Source organism: Fringilla coelebs (assembly GCF_963513975.1).
Source record: "Fringilla coelebs genome assembly, chromosome: 1".
Lineage (NCBI taxonomy): Eukaryota > Metazoa > Chordata > Aves > Passeriformes > Fringillidae > Fringilla > Fringilla coelebs.
This window is the reverse complement of record NC_140028.1, coordinates 280,102-305,355: the sequence shown is the minus strand read 5'-3', so window position 1 is coordinate 305,355 and position 25,254 is coordinate 280,102. Positions and strand designations below refer to the sequence as shown.

At 60.5% G+C, this 25,254-nt stretch overlaps 1 protein-coding gene across 1 annotated transcript in view; it reads left to right on the top strand.

The window, feature by feature from the left end:
• Positions 1-4,546: 4,546 nt before the first annotated feature.
• NRBP2 (nuclear receptor binding protein 2) overlaps positions 4,547-25,254 on the top strand; it is a 44,793-nt gene continuing 24,085 nt past the window's right edge. The window contains exon 1 of the mRNA XM_084220660.1: positions 4,547-4,811. Coding sequence (XP_084076786.1) covers positions 4,695-4,811 — 117 coding nt within the window. The 5' untranslated portion in view covers positions 4,547-4,694. The remainder of the gene's footprint in view (positions 4,812-25,254) is intronic.

Sequence of the window (25,254 nt, the reverse complement as noted above, 5' to 3'; positions counted from 1 at the left end):
GAAACTGATAAATAGCTTTTGGGAACATCAGACAATTGTAGCAACATAAGACAAATTCCTCTGTTCTGACACCAACTGAGGACAGGGAATGGGAGTTCTACCAAGGGTTCATTTGTCATGTTTGCACTGAAAAGGCAGAAAGGTCAGAACGAGGAAGACTTCATTGACTTCCTCATTTTGGGACCCCTCCCCATGAAAGGGACCACCGACCCATTTCGAGGAACAAACTACGCATGCTGAATAGCTTTAGAAATAATTACCATGCTTAATAGCTTTGGAACTAATTACCATATGCAGCGGGGGAATGGGATGTAGCAGAGTTATGAATATGCATTTGTATTTTGGGTATTCAATACCTGTATAGATAAGAGGGCTCTGTAATCACCTGTAAATTGGGGTGTGTATTTGGGAGCTATCCCACAATAAACACACACTTTCTGACTCTAAACTGTCAGAGAGTTTTTGGATATCGGTACCAGATCGATATCCACATTGGGAATGGAATGTGCCAGAGTTATGAATATGCATTTGTATTTTGGGTATTCAATACAGAAAAAAGGGCTCTGTGATCACCTGTAAATTGGGCTGTGTATTTGGAGCCATCCCATAATAAACACACACTTTCTGACTTTAACCTGTCAGAGAGTTTTTGGATATCTTGGGAATGGGATGTGCCAGAGTTATGAACATGGATTTGTGTTTTGGGTATTCAATGCCTGTATGGATAAGAGGGCTCTGTGATCACCTGTAAATTGGGTGTGTATTTGGAGCCATCCCACAATAAACACACACTTTCTGACTTTAACCTGTCAGAGAGTTTTTGTCGCTCACAGTTGGATGTCAGCACTAGATCAATATCCATATTTTTTAATTAACCAGGGTATGGGCAGTGGGAGCACAGGAGATGGTCACTGCTGTGGGAACGCCCGTCCAGAGGAGGTGAGGGTCCCCACACCAGGAGTGCTGCACCCCAAATGCCAGCCTCAGACAAGGAGACCCCAGCCCAAGCGGCTGGGTGGGATTTGTGTGCCCCAAAGGACCTCAGCGACTCCTGCAGGAGCTGCCGGGCCAGGCCAGGGACCCTCCAGCCGCGGACGTGTCCCCCCTGTGGGTGACACCGCGTGGGAGACCCCCCGAGAAGCTCTGCAGACCAAACCCTTCTCCCCCCCAAGCTGGAAGCAGCTCAGACCTGAGCCCAGGTGTGCCCCTGCACCCCCATTTCCCCAGCGGACCCCGAGAGGAGCAGCACAAGGCGCTGAGCAGGGGCCAGGCTGGGTTCCAGCAGCTGCAGCTCCTGGCAACCCACGGCACGGGGCCTCTGGAGCCAGAGGCTGCCGCTGCGTCTCGGGTTAATAGCCCTCAATCAATTTCCCTCCCACAAATTTGCCTAATGGCTTTTTAAAATCCCTTTAAAATCAGCTGCGAATGGCCTGTGGCAACGAATTCCGCCGCTATCACACCGAGCACTCACCACAGGAACAGCCAAAGATTTCCCTGCTCCCAGGGAACAGCCAAAGATTTCCCTGCTCGGAGCACTCACCCCAGGGAACAGCCAGAGATTTCCCTGCTCCGAGCACTCAGCCCTGGAACAACCAGAGATTTCCCTGCTCGGAGCACTCACCCCAGGCACAGCCAAAGATTTCCCTGCTCCCTGTGCTCCACGGCTCCATCCGGCTCCCTGTGCCCTCCCCGTGTGGAGTGACACACCTGGGAGGAGCGGGCAGCGCAGGTGAGCTCTGCTCTGCGCTCCCCAGTGAGCGAGGAGGGGGCTGGGGAGGGGAGGAGAGGTGTGGGACACCGAGGAGCCTCTCCCCGTGCCCTCCCCGAGCTCCAGCCCTGCCCGGCCCCAGCCCAGGTGCTCTCCCAGCTGAGTAACTGGTTTCACCTGTGCACACCTCTGCCACCCCTCCCTGTGCCACCAGAGCCAGCACTGCAGCCCAACCACCCAGAAACTTCAGCGGCACCAGCAAACTCTGCCAAGTCATTGTTCAACCCTGTTTGGGGGGTGCTGGAGGTGATGAAAGGGAGTTCCACGAGTCAGCCACGGCCAGGAGGGGTCACAGGGGTGCCACCATCGAGAGCTGGAGCCAGCCATGGCCAGGAGGGGTCACAGAGGTGCCACTGAGAGCTGGAGCCAGCCACGGCCAGGAGGGGTCACAGGGGTGCCACCATCGAGAGCTGGAGCCAGCCACGGCCAGGAGGGGTCACAGGGGTGCCACTGAGAGCTGGAATCAGCCGAGGCTGGGAGGGGGTCACAGGGGTGCCACCATCGAGAGCTGGAGCCAGCCATGGCCAGGAGGGGTCACAGGGGTGCCACTGAGAGCTGGAGCCAGCCGAGGCTGGGAGGGGTCACAGGGTGCCACCATCGAGAGCTGGAGGCAGCCACATCCAGGAGGGGTCACAGGGGTGCCACTGAGAGCTGGAGTCAGCCATGGCCAGGAGGGGGTCACAGGGGTGCCACCATCGAGAGCTGGAGCCAGCCATGGCCAGGAGGGGGTCACAGGGGTGTCACCATCGAGAGCTGGAGCCAGCCACGGCCAGGAGGGGGTCACAGGGGTGCCACCATCGAGAGCTGGAGTCAGCCATGGCCAGGAGGGGTCACAGTGGTGCCACCATCGAGAGCTGGAGACAGCCACATCCAGGAGGGGTCACAGGGGTGCCACCATCGAGAGCTGGAGCCAGCCATGGCCAGGAGGGGGTCACAGGGGAGCCACCATCGAGAGCTGGAGCCAGCCACATCCAGGAGGGGTCACAGTGGTGCCACCATCGAGAGCTGGAGTCAGCCATGGCCAGGAGGGGGTCACAGGGGAGCCACCATCGAGAGCTGGAGCCAGCCATGGCCAGGAGGGGGTCACAGAGGTGCCACTGAGAGCTGGAGCCAGCCACATCCAGGAAGGGTCACAGGGGTGTCACCATCGAGAGCTGGAGCCAGCCGAGGCTGGGAGGGGGTCACAGGGGTGCCACTGAGAGCTGGAGCCAGCCACGGCCAGGAGGGGTCACAGGGGTGCCACTGAGAGCTGGAGCCAGCCACGGCCAGGAGGGGGTCACAGAGGTGCCACCATTGAGAGCTGAAGCCAGCCACATCCAGGAGGGGGTCACAGGGGTGCCACTTAGAGCTGGAGCCAGCCATGGTCAGGAGGGGGTCACAGGGGTGCCACCATCGAGAGCTGGAGGCAGCCACATCCAGGAGGGGTCACAGGGGTGTCACCATCGAGAGCCGGAGCCAGCCGAGGCCGGGAGGTGGCCCGGGGTGCTGCAGGGGCTCTGGAGATGGGGAAGGTGCCTGGGCGCGGTTTGTGTTTGGTGGCAACATTTTTATCCCTTGTCCTTGAACTCATTCCCAGACTCCGCCGTGATAAGCACCAGGGGCTGACTTCCCTTCCAGCCCCGTCTGGCACGCAGGGGACAAGGTGACCCACCCTGGGAGCTCCTGGCACCTGGCACCGAGCTGGAACGGGGGCTGGCCCGGGGGGGATCACGGGGAACCCTCGGGGTCACACTGGCAGCAGGGACTCACCCAGGTGTGCTCAGACACGGGCCAGAGCAGCCCAGGGGGTGGCCCAGCGGGACCCGGCGGTGGCCCAAGGGGACCCGGTGGTGGCTCAGGGGAACCTGGTGGTGGCCCAGTGGGATCTGGCGGTGACCCAGGAGGGGCCTGGTGATGGCCCAGCAGAACGTGGTGGTGACCCAGGGGGGACCTGGTGGCGGCCCCCACCAGGAATCAGCTCCTGCTCCCTTCTCCCGTGCCAGGCCGGGATGTTGTGGGCCATACCTGGTGTGCTCTTCCTGTGTCCCCCCGCCCTGCGGTGCCCTCGGTTACCCAGAGCAGCCGCAGCGCGGAGGGGGAGGACGAGCCCGAGCCCCGCCAGGCGCCAGGGCAGCACGGAAAAGGGGTGGGACAGGGAACGGTCGGGCTAAAAGTAACTGGAGACTGCCAGAAAAAGAAAAAAAAACCACCAAAAACCAACATCTAACGAGCCAGAGACTTCCCAGTGGAATGAAAACATCTGCTGGGCGCCGGGTGGGGGCTGGTCCGGACCTCTCGGGGGGCCCAGGGCCCGGCCAGGGGGTCCCGCAGAGCCCCCGGCAGGAGCAGGGACTGCTCGGCAAGGTGGCCCTGGCACGGGCAGGGACGGCCGCGGGGAGCGGGCAGGGTGGGACCCCCGAGATGGGGCTGGAGGGGGCAGCGCCGGGAGGAGGCCGGGCGAGGCAGCCCCACCGGCGTGGGACGGGCCCGGGAACGGGGCCCCGGAGAGGGCAACCGGCGGCTGCTGGGGGGGCGGGGGGCAGGACACGGACAGGCACCGGACGGCCCCGGAGCGGGTTGAGCCCGGCGGCGCAGCCCGGTGCGGGGGCTGCCGGCGGTGCGGGGGCTGCCGGCGGTGCGGGGGCTGCCGGCGGTGCGGGAGCCCCTCCCGGTGGGGCGGGGCGTGCGCGGCCGCACGTCCGGAGCGGGGCGGGACGAGACCAGGCCGGCCCCGCACGGCACCGGCGGAGCGCGGCGGGCTCGGGGCGGTGCGGAGCCGCTCGGCTTGGCTCGGCTCCGTTTCGTTTCGCCCCCTTCGGCTTGGTTCCGTTCGGTTCGGCGCGCATCAGCTCGGTTCGACGCGGTTCGGAACGGCTCGGGTCGGATCTAAGCGGATCGGGTCGGACTAGAGCTCGGCACAGCCCGCGGAGCCCGGATCGCGGCGGGGATGGCGGTGCCGGAGCCGGACGCGCGGCTGGCGCAGGAGAAGGAGGAGGAGAGCGAGGAGGAGAGCGAGGTGCTGGAGGAGAGTCCCTGCGGCCGCTGGCAGAAGCGCCGCGAGCAGGTGGGAGCCGTGGGACGCCGGGAGAGGGGATGCGGATGCCGGGGGATGGGGACGGGGACGGCGCCGCCGGGCCCTGCGGGGCCCCGGGCTGTGCGGGGCGCGGGCAGCGGGGCACAGCCAGAGCCGCGGCCGGAGGGCGATGCGGGGAGCGGCTCCGCGGGGAGCGAGTCCCCGGGGGCGGCCGGAGACGTGGGGAGCCGGGCTCGGTCATGCCCAGCCCGCCGTGTCTCGGCGCGGGGAGCCGAGCTCGCCGTGTCTCGGTGCGGGCTGTGCCGGCGCGGGGAGCCGGATCTCGCCGTGCCCAGGTGCGCGGGGAGCCGATCTCGCCGTGCCCAGGTGCTTGGGGAGCCGGTCTCGCCGTTCCCCGGTGAGGCTGCTGGTGCGGGGTGCAGGCTGCAAGGCGTCACGTTTCACCGTGCCCTCTCATGCGGTGTCTGGGGCAGGAGTCGGGCTCACCGTGTCCCGGTGCCGGGCACCGGAGGCCGCGCTCACTGTGTGAGGCCCCGCGACCTGGGCTCGCCGTGCCCCGGTGTGGGAAGGAGAGCCGGGCTGTGCCCCGGGGCAGCCCGGGCCCGTCCCGCGGTTCCGGTGGGACCGGCCGTGCTGGGCAGCCGGTACCGCCCCGCGGGGCCACTGGAGGCTCCCGGAGGGTTCTGCTGGTCTGGGTCCCGGAGCTGTGCCCGTGCCAGCCCCACAGGTGGCAGCGTGGTGACCCCGGAGCTCCTGCGGGAGGGGGACGTGCCGGGTCACCGCTGGGGCTGCCCTCAGAGCCCACCCCCAGGGCGGGAGAGCGCGGTTCCTCCTCTCCAGAGAAGGGGGTCAGCTCATCTTCCTACGCCAGGCTGCAGCACCAGGCGTGTCTCCCCAAAAATGGGGCTGGAGCCGCCCTGTCCCTGTCAGGGCCCCCGGGAGCAGGGAGCAGAGCCGGCGGGTGAATGCTGGCCCCAAGCCGGGCTGGGGGACGGACAGACCACGGACACTGCCGGTGCCCGGAGGGGAAAGGCCCGTGCAAGGCCAAACCCTTTATCTGCCCCTTATCTCCCCTGTCCCCGAGGCCAGACCCTTTATCTGCCCCTTATCTCCCCTGTCCCCGAGGCCAGACCCTTTATCTGCCCCTTATCTCCCCTGTCCCGGTAAAGGACCCGGCCCCAGCACTCAGCTTGGCCCAGGGCTGCATCTCCCGGCCTGAATTCCCAGCCTGGGCTTTGCTGAGATCCTGATCACCTGCTCCAGGATGATAACTCCTCCTGGCTGATAAGCTGCTCTGCCCCTCGGCGCTGCCAGGTGCTTCCACACCCCCACGGCCCCTTCCCCCTCCGTTCCTGCTCCCTCCCCCTCTCTGGAAAACACCTTCCCCCCACCGGAGGCCTGACCCTGACCCTCGTGAAATGGAGAATATCGAGGAGCTGGAGCGTGTTCAGGGGCAGGAGTGGAGCTGGGAAGGTCTGGGGGAGCTGGGCAGGGGCTCAGCCTGGAGCAAAGGGGGCTCAGGGGGCCCGTGTGGCTCTGCACAGCTCCTGGCAGGAGGGGACAGCCGGGGGGATTTGGGATCTGATCCCAGGGAACAGGGACAGGAGCAGAGGGAACGGCCCCAGGCTGGGCCAGGGGAGCTCAGGGTGGGATATTGGGGAAATTCCTTCCGCGTGTTCTGGCCAAACAGCGACATTTAATGGTGAGGATTTCACTGCCAGTGGTGTTTAATGGCGAGGGTTTCGGTGCCAGTGGTGTTCAATGGCGAGGATTTCGGTGCCAGTGGTGTTTAATAGTGAGGATTTCAGTGCCAGTGGTGTTTAATGGTGAGGGTTTCAGTGCCAGTGGTGTTTAATGGCGAGGATTTCAGTGCCAGTGGTGTTTAATGGTGAGGGGTTCGGTGCCAGTGGTGTTTAATGGCGAGGGTTTCGGTGCCAGTGGTGTTTAATGGTGAGGATTTCGGTGCCAGTGGTGTTTAATGGTGAGGATTTCGGTGCCAGTGGTGTTTAATGGTGAGGGTTTCACTGCCAGTGGTGTTTAATGGTGAGGGGTTCAGTGCCAGTGGTGTTTAATGGTGAGGGTTTCGGTGCCAGTGGTGTTTAATGGTGAGGGTTTCACTGCCAGTGGTGTTTAATGGTGAGGGTTTCAGTGCCAGAGGTGTTTAATGGTGAGGGTTTCGGTGCCAGTGGTGTTTAATGGTGAGGGTTTTGGTGCCAGTGGTGTTTAATGGTGAGGATTTCGGTGCCAGTGGCGTTTAATGGTGAGGATTTTGGTGCCAGTGGTGTTTAATGGCGAGGGTTTCAATGTTTCATGGTGACAATTTCAATGCCAAACAAACAGTTTGGCATTTATGGGTGAGGATTTCAGTGCCAGTGGTGTTTAATGGTGAGGGGTTCAGTGCCAGTGGTGTTTAATGGTGAGGATTTTGGTGCCAGTGGCGTTTAATGGTGAGGATTTCAGTGCCAGTGGTGTTTAATGGTGAGGATTTCAGTGCCAGTGGTGTTTAAAGGTGAGGATTTCAGTGCCAGTGGTGTTTAATGGCGAGGGTTTCAATGTTTCATGGTGAGAATTTCAATGCCAAACGAACAGTTTGGCATTTATGGGTGAGGATTTCAATGCCAGTGGTGTTTAATGGCGAGGATTTCGGTGCCAGTGGTGTTTAATGGTGAGGGGTTCACTGCCAGTGGTGTTTAATGGTGAGGGGTTCACTGCCAGTGGTGTTTAATGGTGAGGGGTTCAGTGCCAGTGACATTTAATGGTGAGGATTTCGGTGCCAGTGGTGTTTAATGGTGAGGGTTTCAATGTTTCATGGTGACAATTTCAATGCCAAACAAACACTTTGGCATTTATGGGTGAGGATTTCAGTGCCAGTGACATTTAATGGTGAGGATTTCGGTGCCAGTGGTGTTTAATGGTGAGGGTTTCAATGTTTCATGGTGACAATTTCAATGCCAAACAAACACTTTGGCATTTATGGGTGAGGATTTCAGTGCCAGTGGTGTTTAAAGGCGAGGATTTCAGTGCCAGGGATGTTTCATGGTGAGGATTTCAATGCCAAACAAACAGTGATGTTTAATGGTGGTGTTTAACGAGGATTTCAGTGCCAGCCAGTGATGTTTAATGAGGATTTCCATGCTGATTTATGCAGGACCTTTCTGGAGCGGTGCTGCCATGCCCAGACCTGGCCCAGGGGGGGTTCATCCTCCTGTGCAGGTGTGGGACAGGTGGGATCCCCCAGAGCCATCCCCACACGAGTGCTGTGGGTCCCGGGGCTCTCCATCCCCAGGGATTTTCCACTGGGGCAGGGAAGGGTGGGCTGGCCCTCCCGAGGGGTGGGAAGGGAAGGGAAGGGAAGGGAAGGGAAGGGAAGGGAAGGGAAGGGAAGGGAAGGGAAGGGAAGGGAAGGGAAGGGAAGGGAAGGGAAGGGAAGGGAAGGGAAGGGTGGGCTGGCCTTCCCTGGGCAGCGCAGCTGCTCCCGGAGAGCCGGAGCGGCAGGAAGGCTCCGTGATTGCCGGCTGGAGGAAGTTTGTGCCGGAGCTGTGCAGATTCACAGATGTTTGTGCAGATTCACAGATCTTTGTGCAGATCCACTGAAGTTTGTGCAGGAGCTGTGCAGATCCACGGATCTTGGTGCAGTTCACAGATCTTTGTGCCGGAGCTGTGCAAATTCACGGATCTTTGTGCAGATTCACGGATCTTTGTGCAGTTCACAGATCTTTGTGCAGATTCACTGAAGTTTGTGCAGATCCACTGAAGTTTGTGCAGGAGCTGTGCAAATTCACGGATCTTTGTGCAGATTCACGGATCTTTGTGCAGATTCACAGATCTTTGTGCAGATTCACTGAAGTTTGTGCAGATCCACTGAAGTTTGTGCAGGAGCTGTGCAGATCCACGGATCTTTGTGCAGATCCACGGATCTTTGTGCAGTTCACAGATCTTTGTTCAGATCCACTGAAGTTTGTGCAGGAGCTGTGCAGTTTCACGGATCTTCGTGCAGATCCACAGATGTTTGTGCAGATCCATGGATCTTTGTGACGTGCAGGAAGGAGCCGGGCGCTGCAGATCCACTGAAGTTTGTGCAGGAGCTGTGCAGATCCCCGCATCTTTGTGCAGATCCCCGGATCTTTGTGCAGATCCACAGATGTTTGTGCAGTTTCACAGATCTTTGTGCCGGAGCTGTGCAGTTTCACGGTTCTTTGCGCAGTTTCACAGATGTTTGTGCAGGAGCTGTGCAGTTTCACGGATCTTTGTGCAGTTTCACGGATCTTTGTGCAGTTTCACAGATCTTTGTGCAGATCCACAGATCTTTGTGCAGTTTCACGGATCTTTGTGCAGATCCACAGATGTTTGTGGAGTTTCACAGATCTTTGTGCAGATCCACAGATCTTTGTGCAGTTTCACGGATCTTTGTGCAGTTTCACAGATCTTTGTGCAGTTTCACAGATCTTTGTGCAGATCCACAGATCTTTGTGCAGTTTCACGGATCTTTGTGCAGTTTCACGGATCTTTGTGGAGTTTCACAGATCTTTGTGGAGTTTCACAGATCTTTGTGCAGATTCACAGATGTTTGTGCAGATCCACAGATGTTTGTGCAGATCCACAGATCTTTGTGACGTGCAGGAAGGAGCCGGGCGCTGCAGATCCACTCTGCTCTCCCTGCCCTCAGCTCTGCTGGGCTTTGTACCCGCAGGGAGCTCCTGCTGGAGATCCACTGGCTTTATTTATTTATTTCCCCAACCAGGTGGTCAGCCCTGTGTGGGACCCTCGGAGCTGAGGTTTGCAGGGCAGGGCCCTCGGGGTGCTGGTGGGCAGAGCTTGGGCTGGGAGCCTGGGGTCCTGCCTGCCCCGGGGGGCTCAGCCTGGGGAGAAGGAGGCTCGGGGGGGCCCTTGTGGCTCTGCTCAGCTCCTGACAGGAGGGGACAGGCTGTGCTGTCAGGAAACAGGGCACAGGGCGAGGGCAAACAGCCCCAGGTTGTGCCAGGGGAGCTCAGGGTGGGATATTGTGGAAATTCCTCCTGGAAAGGGCTGCCCAGGGCAGTGGGGTCCCCAGGCAGGGGCAGATCTCACCGCCCTGTGGGTGTGGTGCCTGGGACAGGATGGGCTCGGTGGGCTCAGGGGCTTTTCCAACGGAACCATTCCGTGGTTCTGTACCCTGGCAGCGATGTTATTGACATTATTGTACGGGAGTGGTGTGGGCACAAGGGCTGCACCACCTCGTTTTCACAGACGGGGCTGAGCTGGGCCTGCCCTGCCCCCGGGCAGAATCTCCCTTCCCAGCCGCCCTGGCCCCTTTGTGACCCTCTGCCCCTCGGGGACGTGGAGGCACAGGGTGCCAGGAGCCGCTCAGGGAGCAGAAACCCTCGGACCGGGGGTGAGGGGGAGCAGCCCCTGGCAGGGTCCCGGCCCTGCCCGCCCCTCTCCGAGCTCTGCTGCCGTTTGGGAACTGTGCTGGCACACAATTTCCCGCCGGGGAGCACCGGGGCTCTCTCAGCCTTGCCTCCATGACCTCATTTGCTTTTCCCGCCCACCCTGGGCAGTGCGAGCAGGAGGGAGAAGAAATTTGGTTTTCTGCTCTCGTGGGAGGTTTTGGCCTCTGTGGTGTGAGCAGGGCTGGGGGGAGCCTGGTTTGTCAGTCTGGGCTGTCCCTGCTGCTGTGGGATCCCACAGCCCCAGTCTGCCCGGGACGGGGGGGGCTGTGGCCAGCAGGAGTTTGCTGCTCAGCGCTGCTGCTCCCACCACGTCCGTCCGTCTGTCTGTCCCGTCTGCTGGGCTCCACACCCTCCCCTCCCCCACCTGTCAGTTCTGCCCCGTGGGAATGCCCTGGGGCAGCTCCGGGCTCCTGCAGCCCTTCCCTCGGGACGGGAGAGCTCCTGGAGGGAATTTGGAGCTGTTCCTGTAATTTATTCCTCTGAGCCACCCTGCAGCTGGCCCCTGCCCCGATTCTGCTGCTGCTTCCAGGGTGGGATTTGCTTTGGCTCTTTAGGGTTAATATCCAAGGATTCAGGGTGATATCCAAAAATTTGGGGTTACTATCCAAGAATTCAGGCTGATATCCAAAAATTTGGGGTTATTATCCAAGGATTCCGGGTGATATCTAAGAATTTAGGTTAATATCCAAGAATTCAGGATGATATCTAAGAATTTAGGTTAATATCCAAGAATTCAGGATGATATCCAAAAATTTGGGGTTAATATACAAGGTTTCAGGGTGATAGCCAAAAACTTAGGGTTGATATAGGGTTAATGGCCTTGGGGTTGAATGAGGGAAGGAATGGGGCACCCAGAGGGACCTGGAGGGGATGGGGCACCCAGAGGGACTGGGATGGGGTGGGATGGGATGGGATGGGATGGGATGGGGTAGGATGGGGCACCCAGAGGCACCTGGGCAGGCTGGGCAGGGGCCCTGAGCGATCCCTGTGCACCTGGGTGGGCCCAGCACAGACACGGGCTGGGGGCACTGGGGAATGGCTGGAGGCAATCTTGGGCTGCTGGGGAAGGCTGGACGTGCCCTGGGGTCCCCAAACCCCCCCTGTGCCCTGGGCTGATCCCCCAGCAGGAAAGGAGGGGGCCTCTGCCCCCTGCCCAGGTGAGAGCCCACCTGCAGAGCTGCCCCAGCCCTGGGGACACGGCAGCAGCACCTGGAGCTGCTGGGAGAGCTGGGGGGGCTCACCTGGGGAGGAGAGAGAGCCAGGGAGAGCTGGGGGGCTCACCTGGGGAGGAGAGAGACCAGGGAGAGCTGGGGGGGCTCACCTGGAGAGGAGAGAGAGCCAGGCTGGGAGAGCTGGGGGTGCTCACCTGGGGAGGAGAGAGAGCTGGGGGTGCTCACCTGGGGAGGAGAGAGAGCTGGGGGGGCTCACCTGGAGAGGAGAGAGACCAGGGAGAGCTGGGGGTGCTCACCTGGGGAGGAGAGAGACCAGGGAGAGCTGGGGGTGCTCACCTGGGGAGGAGAGAGAGCTGGGGGGGCTCACCTGGAGAGGAGAAGCTCCAGGGAGAGCTCAGAGCCCCTGGCAGGGCCTGAAGGGCTCAAGGAGAGCTGGGGAGGGACTGGGGAAAAGGGATGGAGGGACAGACACAGGGAATGGCTGCCAGTGCCAGAGGGCAGGGCTGGATGGGAGATTGGGAATTGGGAATTGTTCCCTGGCAGGGTGGGGAGGGCTGGCCTGGAATTCCCAGAGCAGCTGGGGCTGCCCCTGGATCCCGGCAGGTTTTCCAGGGCTTTGGAGGAACCCGGGGCAGTGGCAGTGTCCCTGCCCGTGGCACAGGGGGGGCCTGGGGGTGTTGGAGACCCCTCCCCACCCAACCCATCCCGGGGCTCTCCAGCCCCGAGCTCTGACTCATCCAGCCGAGTGAAAGGAGGCAAAGAGGGAAACATCAGCAGGGGAGAAACGCTGAGGCAGCACTTGAGGAAAATGGTGTTAAAAACCCAGCCGGGGTGGGAAAAGGAAAACAAAACATGGAGCAGGAGCGTCGGGAGGGCTGGAATCCCGGAGGTGCAGGGTTCCCATTTTTAGGCATGGATGAGGTCTGCGCTTGGCAGCAGCTCCCGGCTCCGCGCGGGGGGTTTGGGAAGGCTCCAGACGGGCCATTTCTGCCGCGGGGTTATTTTTAAAGGCTGCTCTGTTGCCAGCCATCCCCAGGGAGCTGGGCTGGGAGCTGCGAGGAGCCGTTCCAGCGCGGGGGGATCAGCTGCAGGGCTTGGCTCCTTCCTCTCCTCCGCCTCCTCCTCCTCCCCGGGCTTCTGTTTGCCCCGGGGGAACTGTGCAGGGGGAGTTTGGGGTGACCCTGCCCAGCCCCGCTGATCTCACAGGGGAGCTGCCAAGGCTTTTGGGTTAATAGCCAAGAATTCAGGGTGATATCCATGAATATTGAGGTAATATCCAAGAATTCAGGGTGATATCCATGAATATTGAGGTAATATCCAAGAATTCAGGGTGATATCCATGAATATTGAGGTAATATCCAAGAATTCAGGGTGATATCCATGAATATTGAGGTAATAGGCAAGAATTCAGGGTGATATCCATGAATATTGAGGTAATATCCAAGACTTTTGTGTTTATATTAAAGAATTTAGGGTGAGATCAATGAATATTGGGTTAATATCCAAGAATTCAGGCTGGTATCCAAAAATTAAGGGTTAATATCCAAGAATTCAGGGTATGTCCATGAATTTAGGGTTAATAGCCAAGAAGTCAGGGTGATGTCCATGAATTTAGGGTTAATATCCGAGAATTCAGGGTGGTATCCGAGAATTTAGGGTTAATATCCAAAACTTCAGGATGATATCCAAAAATTTAGGGTTGATAGCCAAGAATTCAGGGTGATATCAACGAATATTGCCTTAATATCCAAAAATTTTGGCTAATATCCGGGACTTTAGGGTTAATATCCAAGAATTCACAGTGGTATCCATTAATTTAGGGTTAATATCCAAGAATTTGGGCTAATATCCAGGACTTTAGGGTTAATCTCCAATAATTCACGGTGATATCCATTAATTTAGGGTTAATATCCAGGACTTTAGGGTTGATATCCAGCCCTTGAGGACAGTGGAGGCTTCACCCTGGCTGTGCTCTGAGCGGGGGTTCTGGGGCACCCCAGCCGAGGGTGAACCGAGAGGAAATGGAATTCCAGAGCTTTCCACTGGATAAATGCTGCTGGAAGCAGACGGTGCAGCTCCGTCCCCAGCACGGGTCTGGCACGGGTCGAGCCGGGGCTGTGCCGGGTTTGGAGCCCTCCCCTCACCCTCTGTGGGCGGAGCGGGGTTTGAGGCTGGATGGATGGACGGACGGACGGACGGATGGAGCCGCGGGCCGCCCTCGCCGTGCCGCGCTCTGCATTTCACCGAGCCTTTAATCCTCCGGGAGCTCGCCCGGCCACAACAATCCCCAGCCTTGTTCTGGCTGCTGGGGAGGGGCTGACGTCAGCCTGCCGAGAGGCTGCAGCGCAGGAACTTGTGGTTTTTCATGCAGGAACACGCTCCTCAGTCCCCATCCGTGTGCTGGAAGGAATTCCCGGCTGCAGCTCCTCAGTCCCCATCCGTGCGCTGAAAGGAATTCCCGGCTGCAGCTCCTTTATCCCATCCCTGTCCTGCTCAGGAATTCCAGGCTGCAGCTCCTTTATCCTATCCCTGCTCAGGAATTCCAGGCTGCAGCTCCTTTATCCCATCCCTGCTCAGGAATTCCAGGCTGCAGCTCCTTTATCCCTGTCCTGCTCAGGAATTCCAGGCTGCAGCTCCTTTATCCCATCCCTGTCCTGTTCAGGAATTCCCGGCTGCAGCTCCTTTATCCCATCCCTGTCCTGCTCAGGAATTCCCAGCTGCAGCTCCTTTATCCCATTCCTGTTCCCCATGGGAATTCCAGGCTGCAGCTCCTTTATCCCTGTCCTGTTCAGGAATTCCAGGCTGCAGCTCCTTTATCCCATCCTGTCCTGCTCAGGAATTCCAGGCTGCAGCTCCTTTATCCCATCCTGTCCTGCTCAGGAATTCCAGGCTGCAGCTCCTTTATCCCATCCCATCCTTGCTCAGGAATTCCCGGCTGCAGCTCCTTTATCCTCAGCTCCCAGCCCGTTCCGTCTGTGCTCCCCCCTCCCGCAGCGTTACAATTCCTGGCATTTTCCCTGTTTTCTTCCCTTTCCTGCCTTTATCCGCCTGGTTTTTGGCCCTTTCCCTCTCTTTCCCAGGGGGGCGGTTTTGTTTGAGCTGCAGCCGGCTCCAGCCCCCTCCGTGCCGTGCCCCTCGGCTCCTTCCTGCTTTTCCTGCGCTGTAACCGGAGCCCTCGGCAGTCCCGGAGGGTTTGGTTTGTGTGGGCTGGGGCTGTCCCGGGCCAGGTGAAGCTTCTGGAACGCTGCGGCTCGGCTCTGCCCTGGGGGCTTGTGTTGGTTTGGACAGACAGGTGTCTGCTGAGGAGGGCAGGAGCCCCCCTGAAATGGAAAATGAAACCCCCCCTCTGAATTCTATACATTTTAAATTAAGGGGCTCTCAGGCAAAAAAATATGGGAGCAGGGAATAACAGTTCTTTAATAGGGGGAAAAAAGAAAAAGATAAAATAAACAATGCAGTAAACTAAACCAACGCTGACAGAGTCAGAGCACAGCCTGACACCCTGTGGGTCAGGGTGCTGCAGCAGGGCCATTGGAATTGTGGCTGCAGCCCTCCTGCAGGGCCAGGGGTGGTTCTGCTGGAGCAGGGATCCTGTAGAAATCCAGTTGGAATTGTGGCTGCAGCCCTCCTGCAGCACCAGGGGTGGTTCTGCTGGAGCAGGGATCCTGGAGAAATCCAATTGGAATTGTGGCTCAGCCCTCCTGCAGGGCCAAGTATGGTTCTGTTGGACAGGGATCCTGGAGAAATCCAGTTGGAATTGTGGCTCAGCCCTCCTGCAGTGCCAGGGGTGGTTCTGTTGGAGCAGGGATCATGGAGAAATCCAGTTGGAATTGTGGCTCAGCCCTCCTGCAGGGCCAGGGTGGTTCTGTTGGAGCAGGGATCATGGAGAAATCCAGTTGGAATTGTGGCTCAGCCCTCCTGCAGTGCCAGGGGTGGTTCTGTTGGAGCTGGAATCCTGTAGAAATCCAATTGGAATTGTGGCTCAGCCCTCCTGCAGTGCCAGGGGTGGTTCTGCTGGAGCAGGGATCCTGGAGAAATCCAGTTGGAATTGTGGCTCAGCCCTCCTGCAGGACCAGGGGTGGTTCGGTTGGACAGGGATCCTGGAGAAATCCAATTGGAATTGTGGCTCAGCCCTCCTGCAGTGCCAGGGATGGTTCTGCTGGAGCTGGAATCCTGTAGAAATCCAATTGGAATTGTGGCTCAGCCCTCCTGCAGTGCCAGGGGTGGTTCTGCTGGGGAAGGGATCCTGGAGAAATCCAATTGGAATTGTGGCTGCAGCCCTCCTGCAGTGCCAGGGTGGTTCTGCTGGAGCAGGGATCCTGGAGAAATCCAGTTGGAATTGTGGCTCAGCCCTCCTGGAGTGCCAGGGTGGTTCTGCTGGAGCAGGGATCCTGGAGAAGGGGGCAGAATCCTCTGAAGCTCCAGGGCAGAGGCAGCTGCTGCTCCTCTGGGAATGCAGGGGAGAAGCCGTGCTGGTGTTCCAGAGTCTCCAGATTATATCGGGGTGGAATGCTTGGCTCTCCCCCGGGCTCACCTGTCCCACTGGGATGCTGTAGCTCTCATCAGCGGTGACATTCAATAGCCCCTTATCAGGTTATCAGCAGATGTCTCCCCGGTTGTGGAAGAGATAAGGAGAGCTGCCCACTTAGCAGGAGCCAGCTGCCACCCAGATGGTAAATAAAATACAATTCGCTTGGCAATCCAGGACAGCCTGCATGGCAAACCCGGGGCTGAGCTCCTGCAGGGCTCCCCGAGGGGTTCTGAGCTCCTGCAGGGCAGGCAGCACTCCCCGAGGGGTTCTGAGCTCCTGCAGGGCTGGCACCGCTCCCCGAGGGGTTCTGAGCTCCTGCAGGGCTCCCCGAGGGGTTCTGAGCTCCCTGCAGGGCTGGCACCGCTCCCCGAGGGGTTCTGAGCTCCCTGCAGGGCTGGCCCTGCTCCCCGAGGGGCTCTGAGCTCCTGCAGGGCTGGCCCTGCTCCCCGAGGGGTTCTGAGCTCCTGCAGGGCTGGCACTGCTCCCCGAGGGGTTCTGAGCTCCTGCAGGGCTCCCCGAGGGGTTCTGAGCTCCCTGCAGGGCTCCCCGAGGAGTTCTGAGCTCCCTGCAGGGCTCCCCGAGGGGTTCTGAGCTCCTGCAGGGCTGGCCCTGCTCCCTGAGGGGTTCTGAGCTCCCTGCAGGGCTGGCACCGCTCCCCGAGGGGTTCTGAGCTCCTGCAGGGCTGGCCCTGCTCCCCGAGGGGTTCTGAGCTCCTGCAGGGCTGGCCCTGCTCCTCGAGGGGTTCTGAGCTCCCTGCCAGGCTGGCCCTGCTCCCCGAGGGGTTCTGAGCTCCCAGCCGAGGCTGGCCCTGCTCCCCGAGGGGTTCTGAGCTCCTGCAGGGCTGGCCCTGCTCCCTGAGGGGTTCTGTGCCTCTCGTGCTCTGCTCTGCTCAGGGCTCAGCTGCTCAGCAGGGCACAAACACGGAAATCTGAGCGAGTTCCTCCCAGCTGGGCTGGTTCCTGCTGGCCCCTGCTCCTGCCCGGCCCTTGGAGCCTGCCAGGCTGGGATGCTCTTCCAGCAGGGATGTGTGTCCTGGAGCTCTGCAGGGGCTCCCTGGGATGCTCTTGCAGCAGGGATGTGCGTCCTGGAGCTCTGCAGGGCTCCCTGGGATGGGCTGGGATGCTTTTCCAGCAGGGATGTGTGTCCTGGAGCTCTGCAGGGCTCCCTGGGATGGGCTGGGATGCTTTGCCAGCAGGGATGTGCGTCCTGGAGCTCTGCAGGGCTCCCTGGGATGGGCTGGGATGCTTTGCCAGCAGGGATGTGCGTCCTGGAGCTCTGCAGGGCTCCCTGGGATGGGCTGGGATGCTCTTCCAGCAGGGATGTGTGTCCTGGAGCTCTGCAGGGCTCCCTGGGATGTTCTTCCAGCAGGGATGTGTGTCCTGGGGCTCTGCAGGGGCTCCCTGGGATGCTCTTCCAGCAGGGATGTGTGTCCTGGGGCTCTGCAGGGGCTCCCTGGGATGTTCTTCCAGCAGGGATGTGTGTCCTGGCTGAGCAAAGGGATGGGGCACAGCATTCCCATGGGAGGGGGACAGGATGCCCAGGGCTGGGGCGCAACATTCCCATGGGGCAGAGCATTCCCAGGCATGAGGCACAGGATGCCCAGGGGTGAGATACAGCATTCCCATGGGATGGGGCACAGCACTCCCAGGAATGGGGCACGGCATTCCCATGGGATGGGATTCCACCTGCTCATCCTCTCCCTGGATGCTTTATCCCATCCCTCCTCTGCTCAGGAATTCCAGGCTGCTGCTCCCCTTTCCCCCCAGCCCCTCTGGCTGCCCTGGCCCGGTGCAGGCTGGCACTGGGATCCTCTCCCTGCCCTCCCGGGTCCTGCAGAGCCCTGTGCCACTGCCAGCCCCGTGTCCCGGGAGAGGGGGCTGGGCTGGGGTGACCCCGGGCTTGTGTCCCCTCCCTGGGCTGGCCCCAGGCTGGCGTCACCTCTCCAGGCTATGCTGAGGTGATCCAGGTTTGTGTCACCTCCCGGGGCAGTGCTGGGGTGACTCCAGGTTTGTGTCACCTCCCAGGGTTGGGCAGTGCTGAGGTGACCCCAGGCTCGTAACCCCTCCTCAGGTTGGGCTGGGCTGGGGTGACCCCAGGCTGGTGTCCCCTCCCAGGGCTGGCTGAAGTGACCCCAGGCTGGTGTCCCCTCCTCAGGTTGGGCTGGCTGAGGTGACCCCAGGCTGGTGTCCCCTCGCAGGGCTGGCTGAGGTGACCCCAGGCTGGTGTCACCTCACAGGACTGGCTGTGGTGATCCTGGCCTTGTGTCCCCTCCCAGGGCTGGCTGAGGTGACCCCAGGCTGGTGTCCCCTCCCAGGGCTGGCTGAGGTGACCCCAGGCTGGTGTCCCCTCCCAGGGCTGGTGTCCCCTCCCAGGGCTGGCTGTGGTGATCCTGGCCTTGTGTCCCTTCCCAGGGCTGGCTGAAGTGACCCCAGGCTGGTGTCCCCTCCCAGGGCTGGTGTCCCCTCCGGGGCCATGCAGGGCCGGGGGGTAAAGCAAACATTGCTGCGGGCTTTGGCTGCAGGCGTGGGCAGGGAGCGGCTGCAGGCAGGAAACACCGACCCTGCTGCTGCTGCTGCCCTGCAGGAGCTGCCCTGGCAGAGACAGGGAACAGCTGCAGGCAGGAAACACCAACCCTGCTGCTGCTGCCCCTGCAGGAGCTGCCCTGGTGTGGGCAGGGAGCGGCTGCAGGCGGGAAACACCAACCCTGCTGCTGCAGGAGCTGCCCTGGCAGGGACAGGGAGCGGCTGCTCCCGGGAAACACCAACCCTGCTGCTGCTGCTGCCCTGCAGGAACTGCCCTGGTGGGGACAGGGAGCGGCTGCTCCCGGGAAACACCAACCCTGCTGCTGCAGGAGCTGCCCTGGTGTGGGCAGGGAGCGGCTGCAGGCAGGAAACACCAACCCTGCTGCTGCTGCTGCCCTGCAGGAGCTGCCCTGGCTCTGCTCGGGGCAGTGGAAAAGTACTCCAGTGTCTCCTTCCCGGAGAACAGGGCCGGCAGTGTTCGCTGGGCAGCGGGGAAGGGCGGCCGTGGGCACGGGGGGAAGCGGAGGCTGCCAGCCCTGCCACTGGGAGCAGTGCTGGGTACTGGGATGGACGGGATTTGGGAAGGAATTCCTCCAAGTGAGGGTGGTGGGGTGCTGCAATGGGAGCAGGATGGGATTTGGGAAGGAATTCCTCCATGTGAGGGTGGTGGGGTGCTGCAATGGGAGCAGGATGGGATTTGGGAAGGAATTCCAGACTGTGAGGGTGGTGGGGTGCTGCAATGGGAGCAGGATGGGATTTGGGATGGAATTCCTGCCTGTGAGGGTGGTGGGGTGCTGCAATGGGAGCAGGATGGGATTTGGGAAGGAATTTCTGGCTGTGAGACTGGTGGGGTGCTGCAATGGGAGCAGGATGGGATTTGGGAAGGAATTTCTGGCTGTGAGGGTGATGGGGTGCTGCAATGGGAGCAGGATGGGATTTGGGAAGGAATTTCTGGCTGTGAGACTGGTGGGGTGCTGCAATGGGAGCAGGATGGGATTTGGGAAGGAATTCCTGGCTGTGAGGGTGATGGGGTGCTGCAATGGGAGCAGGATGGGATTTGGGAAGGAATTTCTGGCTGTGAGACTGGTGGGGTGCTGCAATGGGAGCAGTGTTAAATATTGGGATGGGATTTTGGGAAGGAATTCCTGCCTGTGAGACTGGTGGGGTGCTGCAATGGGAGCAGGATGGGATTTGGGAAGGAATTCCAGACTGTGAGGGTGGTGGGCTGCTGCAATGGGAGCAGTGTGAGATACTGGGATGGGATTTGGGAAGGAATTCCTGCCTGTGAGACTGGTGGGGTGTTGGAATGGGAACAGGATGGGATTTTGGGAAGGAATTCCTGCCTGTGAGACTGATGGGGTGTTGGAATGGGAACAGGATGGGATTTTGGGAAGGAATTCCTCCCCATGGGGGTGGTGAGGTGTTGGAATGGGGGCAGTGCAGATACTGGGATGGGATTTCAGGATGGGATTTTGGGAAGAATTCCTGCCTATGAGGGTGGGGAGGTGTTGCAATGGGAACAGTTAGATTTGGGATGGGGTTTGGGAAGGAATTCTGCCTGTGAGGGTGGTGGGGTGTTGCAAAGAGAGCAAGATGGGATTTTTTGATGGAATTCCTGCCTGGGAGACTGGTGAGGTGTTGCAATGGGAGCAGTGTTAAATTTTGGGATGGGATGGGATTTTGGGAAGGGGTTCACCCCTCTGAGAGTGCTGGGGTGTTGCAGTGGGAGCAGCGTTTGATTTGGGATGGGATTTTGGGAAGGAATTCCTCCTCGTGGGACTGGCGAGGTGTTGGAATGGGAGCAGGATGGGATTTTGGGGAGGAATTCCTCCCTGTGAGGGTGCTGGGGTGTCGCAATGGAATTCCCAGAGCAGCTGTGGCTGTCCCTGCATCCCTGGACATGCCCAAGGCCAGGCTGGATGGGCTTGGAGTGACCTGGGCTGGCGGGAGATGTCCCTGCCGTGGCAGGGGTGAAACGGGGTGAGCTTTGAGGTCCCTTCCCACCCACAGCACCCCAGACTTTGTTGGTCTGCGACAGGGAGAGTTCCTGGAAAGGGGCTGGGTGCTGTGGGTGCCCCTCCTGCCCCGGGTGCGGCACTGCCCACCCCGCTGGGCTGTCCCTGACTCAGTTTCCCTGCCCGCTCTCCCAGGCCTGGGGCACAGCCACGCACTGGGGTGTGATTTGCGGAAGCAAACAAACTCTGTGACTTTTGGGAAAGTTGTAAAGCTGGTGTATTTATTGCAGCGCTGGAGACATGTGGGAATCAGTTTTTAAAAGTGACACGTGTACTTCTGAGAACTCCAGATTTTTTTTTATCTCTCTCTCAAATACATATGCATGCAATTTCACAAGAGATTCGTGCATATTTATTCTACTGATTTCCTGTGACATTTGCTGCTAATTCTTCTTTATTAGAAAGAACTCTTGAGTCTGGTTGCTTTGCTCTGTCTGCTTCTTTTTCCCCCATTATCTCTTGTCCTTCGGCTGAAGCAGTCTTTTCAAGCTCAAGCTTTTTGTAAGATCAGGCAGTTGGACTAAACAGCAAGTTACAGATTTAACCCAAAGATGTAGACTTCACTTAAATTAAAATAGATTTCTACTTTGCTTCAGCTGCTTCTCCTGGGTGACTGGGCAGCCCTGCTGCTCTCTGCCCCAGCTCTGCTCCTTCCCCTTGGCCCAGGCTGGCCCTGGCCAGCAGTGCCTGCGAGGGGCACACGGCTGTGCCCCCCTGTGCCCCCCGGGCTCCTCAGGGCACGGGGCTGAGCTCACGGCTTCGTGGCAGACAGGATCAAATGCTTCACTGGAATCAAAATATTTTCCATCTGCCGTGCTGCCCTCACCTGCTGGTTGTGTAACAGGATGGCAGGGACAGAACAGGTTTGTCTGGCGCCGCGGATTCCTTGGCACCGCCGCGGGGCTGAGCTGTCCCCAGCCCTGGGCACAGCCCTGCCGGTGAGGGACAGCGTCTGTCCTGGCCTGGGGCTGCTGCTGCTGCTGCCAGTCCCCTCGCGGGGCACAGAGGGGTGCAGGTGTCCCTGTGGGTTGGATGGGCCCCTGGAGCAGGAGCTGGGAGCCTGGAGCGTGCTCCCAGCCCGGGGCAGGACGTGTGACAGCCCCTTCCCTCGGGCACAGGGGGTCGGTGACCCCTCAGGGGCTCTGCCCGTGCTGCCACTCCCCGTCCCTGACCCTTGGGGACGTGCAGGACGCGGCTCAGGTGTCCCTGCCTGGGGCCTCAGCCCTCCCAGCTCGGCGTTTCTGCTTTCCCGTGTTTTCCGAAGCGGTTTCTGTGTTGCAACAGCCGCCCCTGCCCTGCCTGGGGCCACAGCCGGGGACAGCCTCCGTCAGGGCCAGGGGACGCGGGGCTTGGGGGGCACGGGTGGCCCAGGGCCAGGGGACACGGGGCTTGGGGGCACGGGTGGCCCAGGGCCAGGGGATACAGAGCTTGGGGGGCACGGGTGGCCCAGGGCCAGCGGACACGGGGCTTGGGGGGCATGGGTGGCCCAGGGGACATGGGGCTTGGGGGGCACGGGTGGCCCAGGGCCAGGGGACACGGGGCTTGGGGGGCATGGGTGGCCCAGGGGACACGGGGTTTGGGGGGCACGGGTGGCCCAGGGCCAGGGGACGCGGAGCTTGGGGGGCACGGGTGGCCCAGGGCCAGGGAACACGGGGCTTGGGGGGCACGGGTGGCCCAGGGCCAGGGGACACGGGGTTTGGGGGGCACGGGTGGGCTAGGGCCAGCAGCCCCCCCCATCCCGGCTGTCTGCGGGGTGTCCCTGTGTCCCACCAGGAGCGGGACACACTCCCGGGTGTCCCCGTGTCCCGGGACAGCAGCACGGACAGCCCGGGCTGGCATTTGCTCTGCAGAGCTTTCCCAGGCACGCCTCGTTCACCCCTCGGCCCCGGGGTCCCCCAAATCCCAAATGCCGTGGTGGCACAAAGGGCTGGAACAATCGCTGCACACCGTGAGGGGAGAACCATGGAATGGTCGGGTGGGAAGGGACCTCGCAGCCCCCCCGCCATGGGAGCTAACACCCCTCTCCCCGTTATTCCCGGCCCCATCCCCCGGCTGCTCCCCCAGCCCTGAGCCCGTTCCCGGGCCTGGCTCAGCCCCATCCCCCGCTGCTCCCCCAGCCCCCGGAGCTCCAGCCCTGAGCCCGTTCCTGGGCCTGGCTCAGCCCCATCCTCTGCCCTGAGCCCGTTCCTGGGCCTGGCTCAGCCCCATCCCCCGCTGCTCCCCCAGCCCCCGGAGCTCCAGCCCTGAGCCCGTTCCCGGGCCTGGCTCAGCGCTCGCTGACGAGAAAGGCTCAGGAGGGAGCGATTGCTTGGAAGCTGCAACCCGATCTTCGGTAAACCGGCCCTGCCCGTCCCCAGCGGCCGCTCCGGGCGCCGGCCGAGCGCTCCCGGGGCAGCACCGGTGCCGCACGGTGTGAAACGGGCAGCGCACGGAGCTGCCGGGAGAGGGATAAACCACGGGGGATCATAGGGATGAACCATGGGGAATAAGCCACAGGGATAAACCATGGTGGATAGACCACAGGGGATAAACCGCAGGGGATGAACCACAGGGATAAACCACGAGGATAAACTATGGGGGTGAACGAGGGGGATAAACCATAGGGATAAACCATGGGGGATGAACCATGAGTGATGAAACACAGGGATAAACCACCAGGAATAGATCACAGGGATGAACCACAGGGAATAAGCCACGGGGATAAACCATGGTGGATAGACCACGGGGAATAAACGACGGGGGATGAACCACGGGAGATAAACTATGGGGATAAACCACAGGGGAGGAACCACGGGGATAAACCATAGGGATAAACCATGGGGATGAATGAGGCGGATAAACTGTGGGGGATGAACCACGGGGAATAAACCACGGGGATAAACCATGGGGGATAGGCAAGGGGGGAATAAACCACGGGGGATGAACCACGGGGATAAACCATGGGGATAAACCACGGGGGATAAACCATGGGGGATGGCAACGGGGAATAAACCACGGGGGATGAACCACAGGGATAAACCACAGGGAATAAACCCGGGAGACCTGCACCGCCACCTTTCGTCCCAGTCAGGCTGTGCGGAAAATGCCGCGTTTATTTATTTATGGAGGCCGGCCCGAGCTCGGAGCGGGAGCAGCTGCTGGCGATCAGCTCTGTTCTCACTCACACAAGGGCGGAGCACGTTCGTGTCCGCACAGAGCGGGGAAGGGTCCGGCCCAACACGTTCCGGAGCCTCCCGGATCCCGGCAGGTCCTGGCATTGGTCCCACTGCTGGGATTGAGATCCTGGATCCCGGCAGGTCCTGGCACTGGTCCCGCTGCTGGGATTGAGATCCTGGATCCCGGCAGGTCCTGGCACTGGTCCCGCTGCCGGGATTGAGATCCTGGATCCCGGCAGGTCCTGGCACTGGTCCCACTGCTGGGATTGAGATCCTGGATCCCGGCAGGTCCTGGCACTGGTCCCGCTGCTGGGATTGAGATCCTGGATCCTGGCAGGTCCTGGCACTGGTCCCGCTGCTGGGATTGAGATCCTGGATCCCGGCAGGTCCTGGCACTGGTCCCACTGCTGGGGTTCACCCCACTGCTGAGGCTCATCCCACTCCTGGGCTGAGATCCCGGATCCCAACAGATCCCACTGGTCCCACTGCTGGAGTTCATCCTGCTCCTGGGGTTCATCCCACTGCTGGGTCTGAGATCCCAGATTCTGGCCGATCCCGGCCCTGGTCCCACCCTGGGCCTGAGATCCCGGATCCCAGCAGATCCCAGCACTGGTCCCACCATGGGGCTGAGATCCTGGATCCCGGCAGATCCCAGCACTGGTCCCACCATGGGGCTGAGATCCCGGATCCCAGCAGATCCCAGCACTGGTCCCACCATGGGGCTGAGATCCCGGATCCTGGCAGATCCCCTTCCTCAGCCCTGAGCGCTGGGATGCCCCTCGGGCTTGGAAAGAGCTTGTTTGGAGCTGGGACCAGGACGAGATGGGCTTTAAGGTCCCTCCAACCCAGAGCTGTGATTCCAAGACGATTCTGCGATTCCCACTCTGGCTGTGCACTGGGAGCACTGGGAGCACTGGGAAGGCTGTGGCCGCGTCACTTGCTGTCCATGCCGGGCTCTGAGCAGAGCCTGTGCCGGGCAGGAGGAGGAACAGAAGTGCTTTGTGCAGCTGCAGCATGAACTGTGAACTGCCGGGGCGTGCCCTGCAACGAGCTGGGAGCGCTGAGCCACGGCTGCCCCGAGCCCCACGGAGACCAGGCCTGAACACGGGCAGTGGATGAACCCCAGGAGTGGGATGAACCCCAAATCCAGACAGTGGGATGAACCCAGGCAGTGGATGAACCTGGGCAGTGGGATGAACCCCAGACCCGGGCAGTGGATGAACCCAGGCAGTGGATGAACCCGGGCAGTGGATGAACCCCAAATCCAGACAGTGGGATGAACCCCAGACCCGGGCAGTGGATGAACCCCAGGAGTGGGATGAACCCCAAATCCAGACAGTGGGATGAACCCGGGCAGTGGATGAACCCCAAATCCAGACAGTGGGATGAACCCGGGCAGTGGATGAACCCCAAATCCAGACAGTGGGATGAACCCCAGACCCGGGCAGTGGGATGAACCCCAGACCCGGGCAGTGGGATGTATCCCAGGAATGGGATGAGCCTCAGAGGTGTCACCAGCAGAGGTGACGCCTGCAGAGGTGACACCTGTGTAGATGACACCTGTAGAGGTCACACTTGCAGAGTTGACGCCTGAGGAGGTCACGTCTGCAGAGGTCACACCTGTGGAGGTGACACCTGAGGAGGTCACA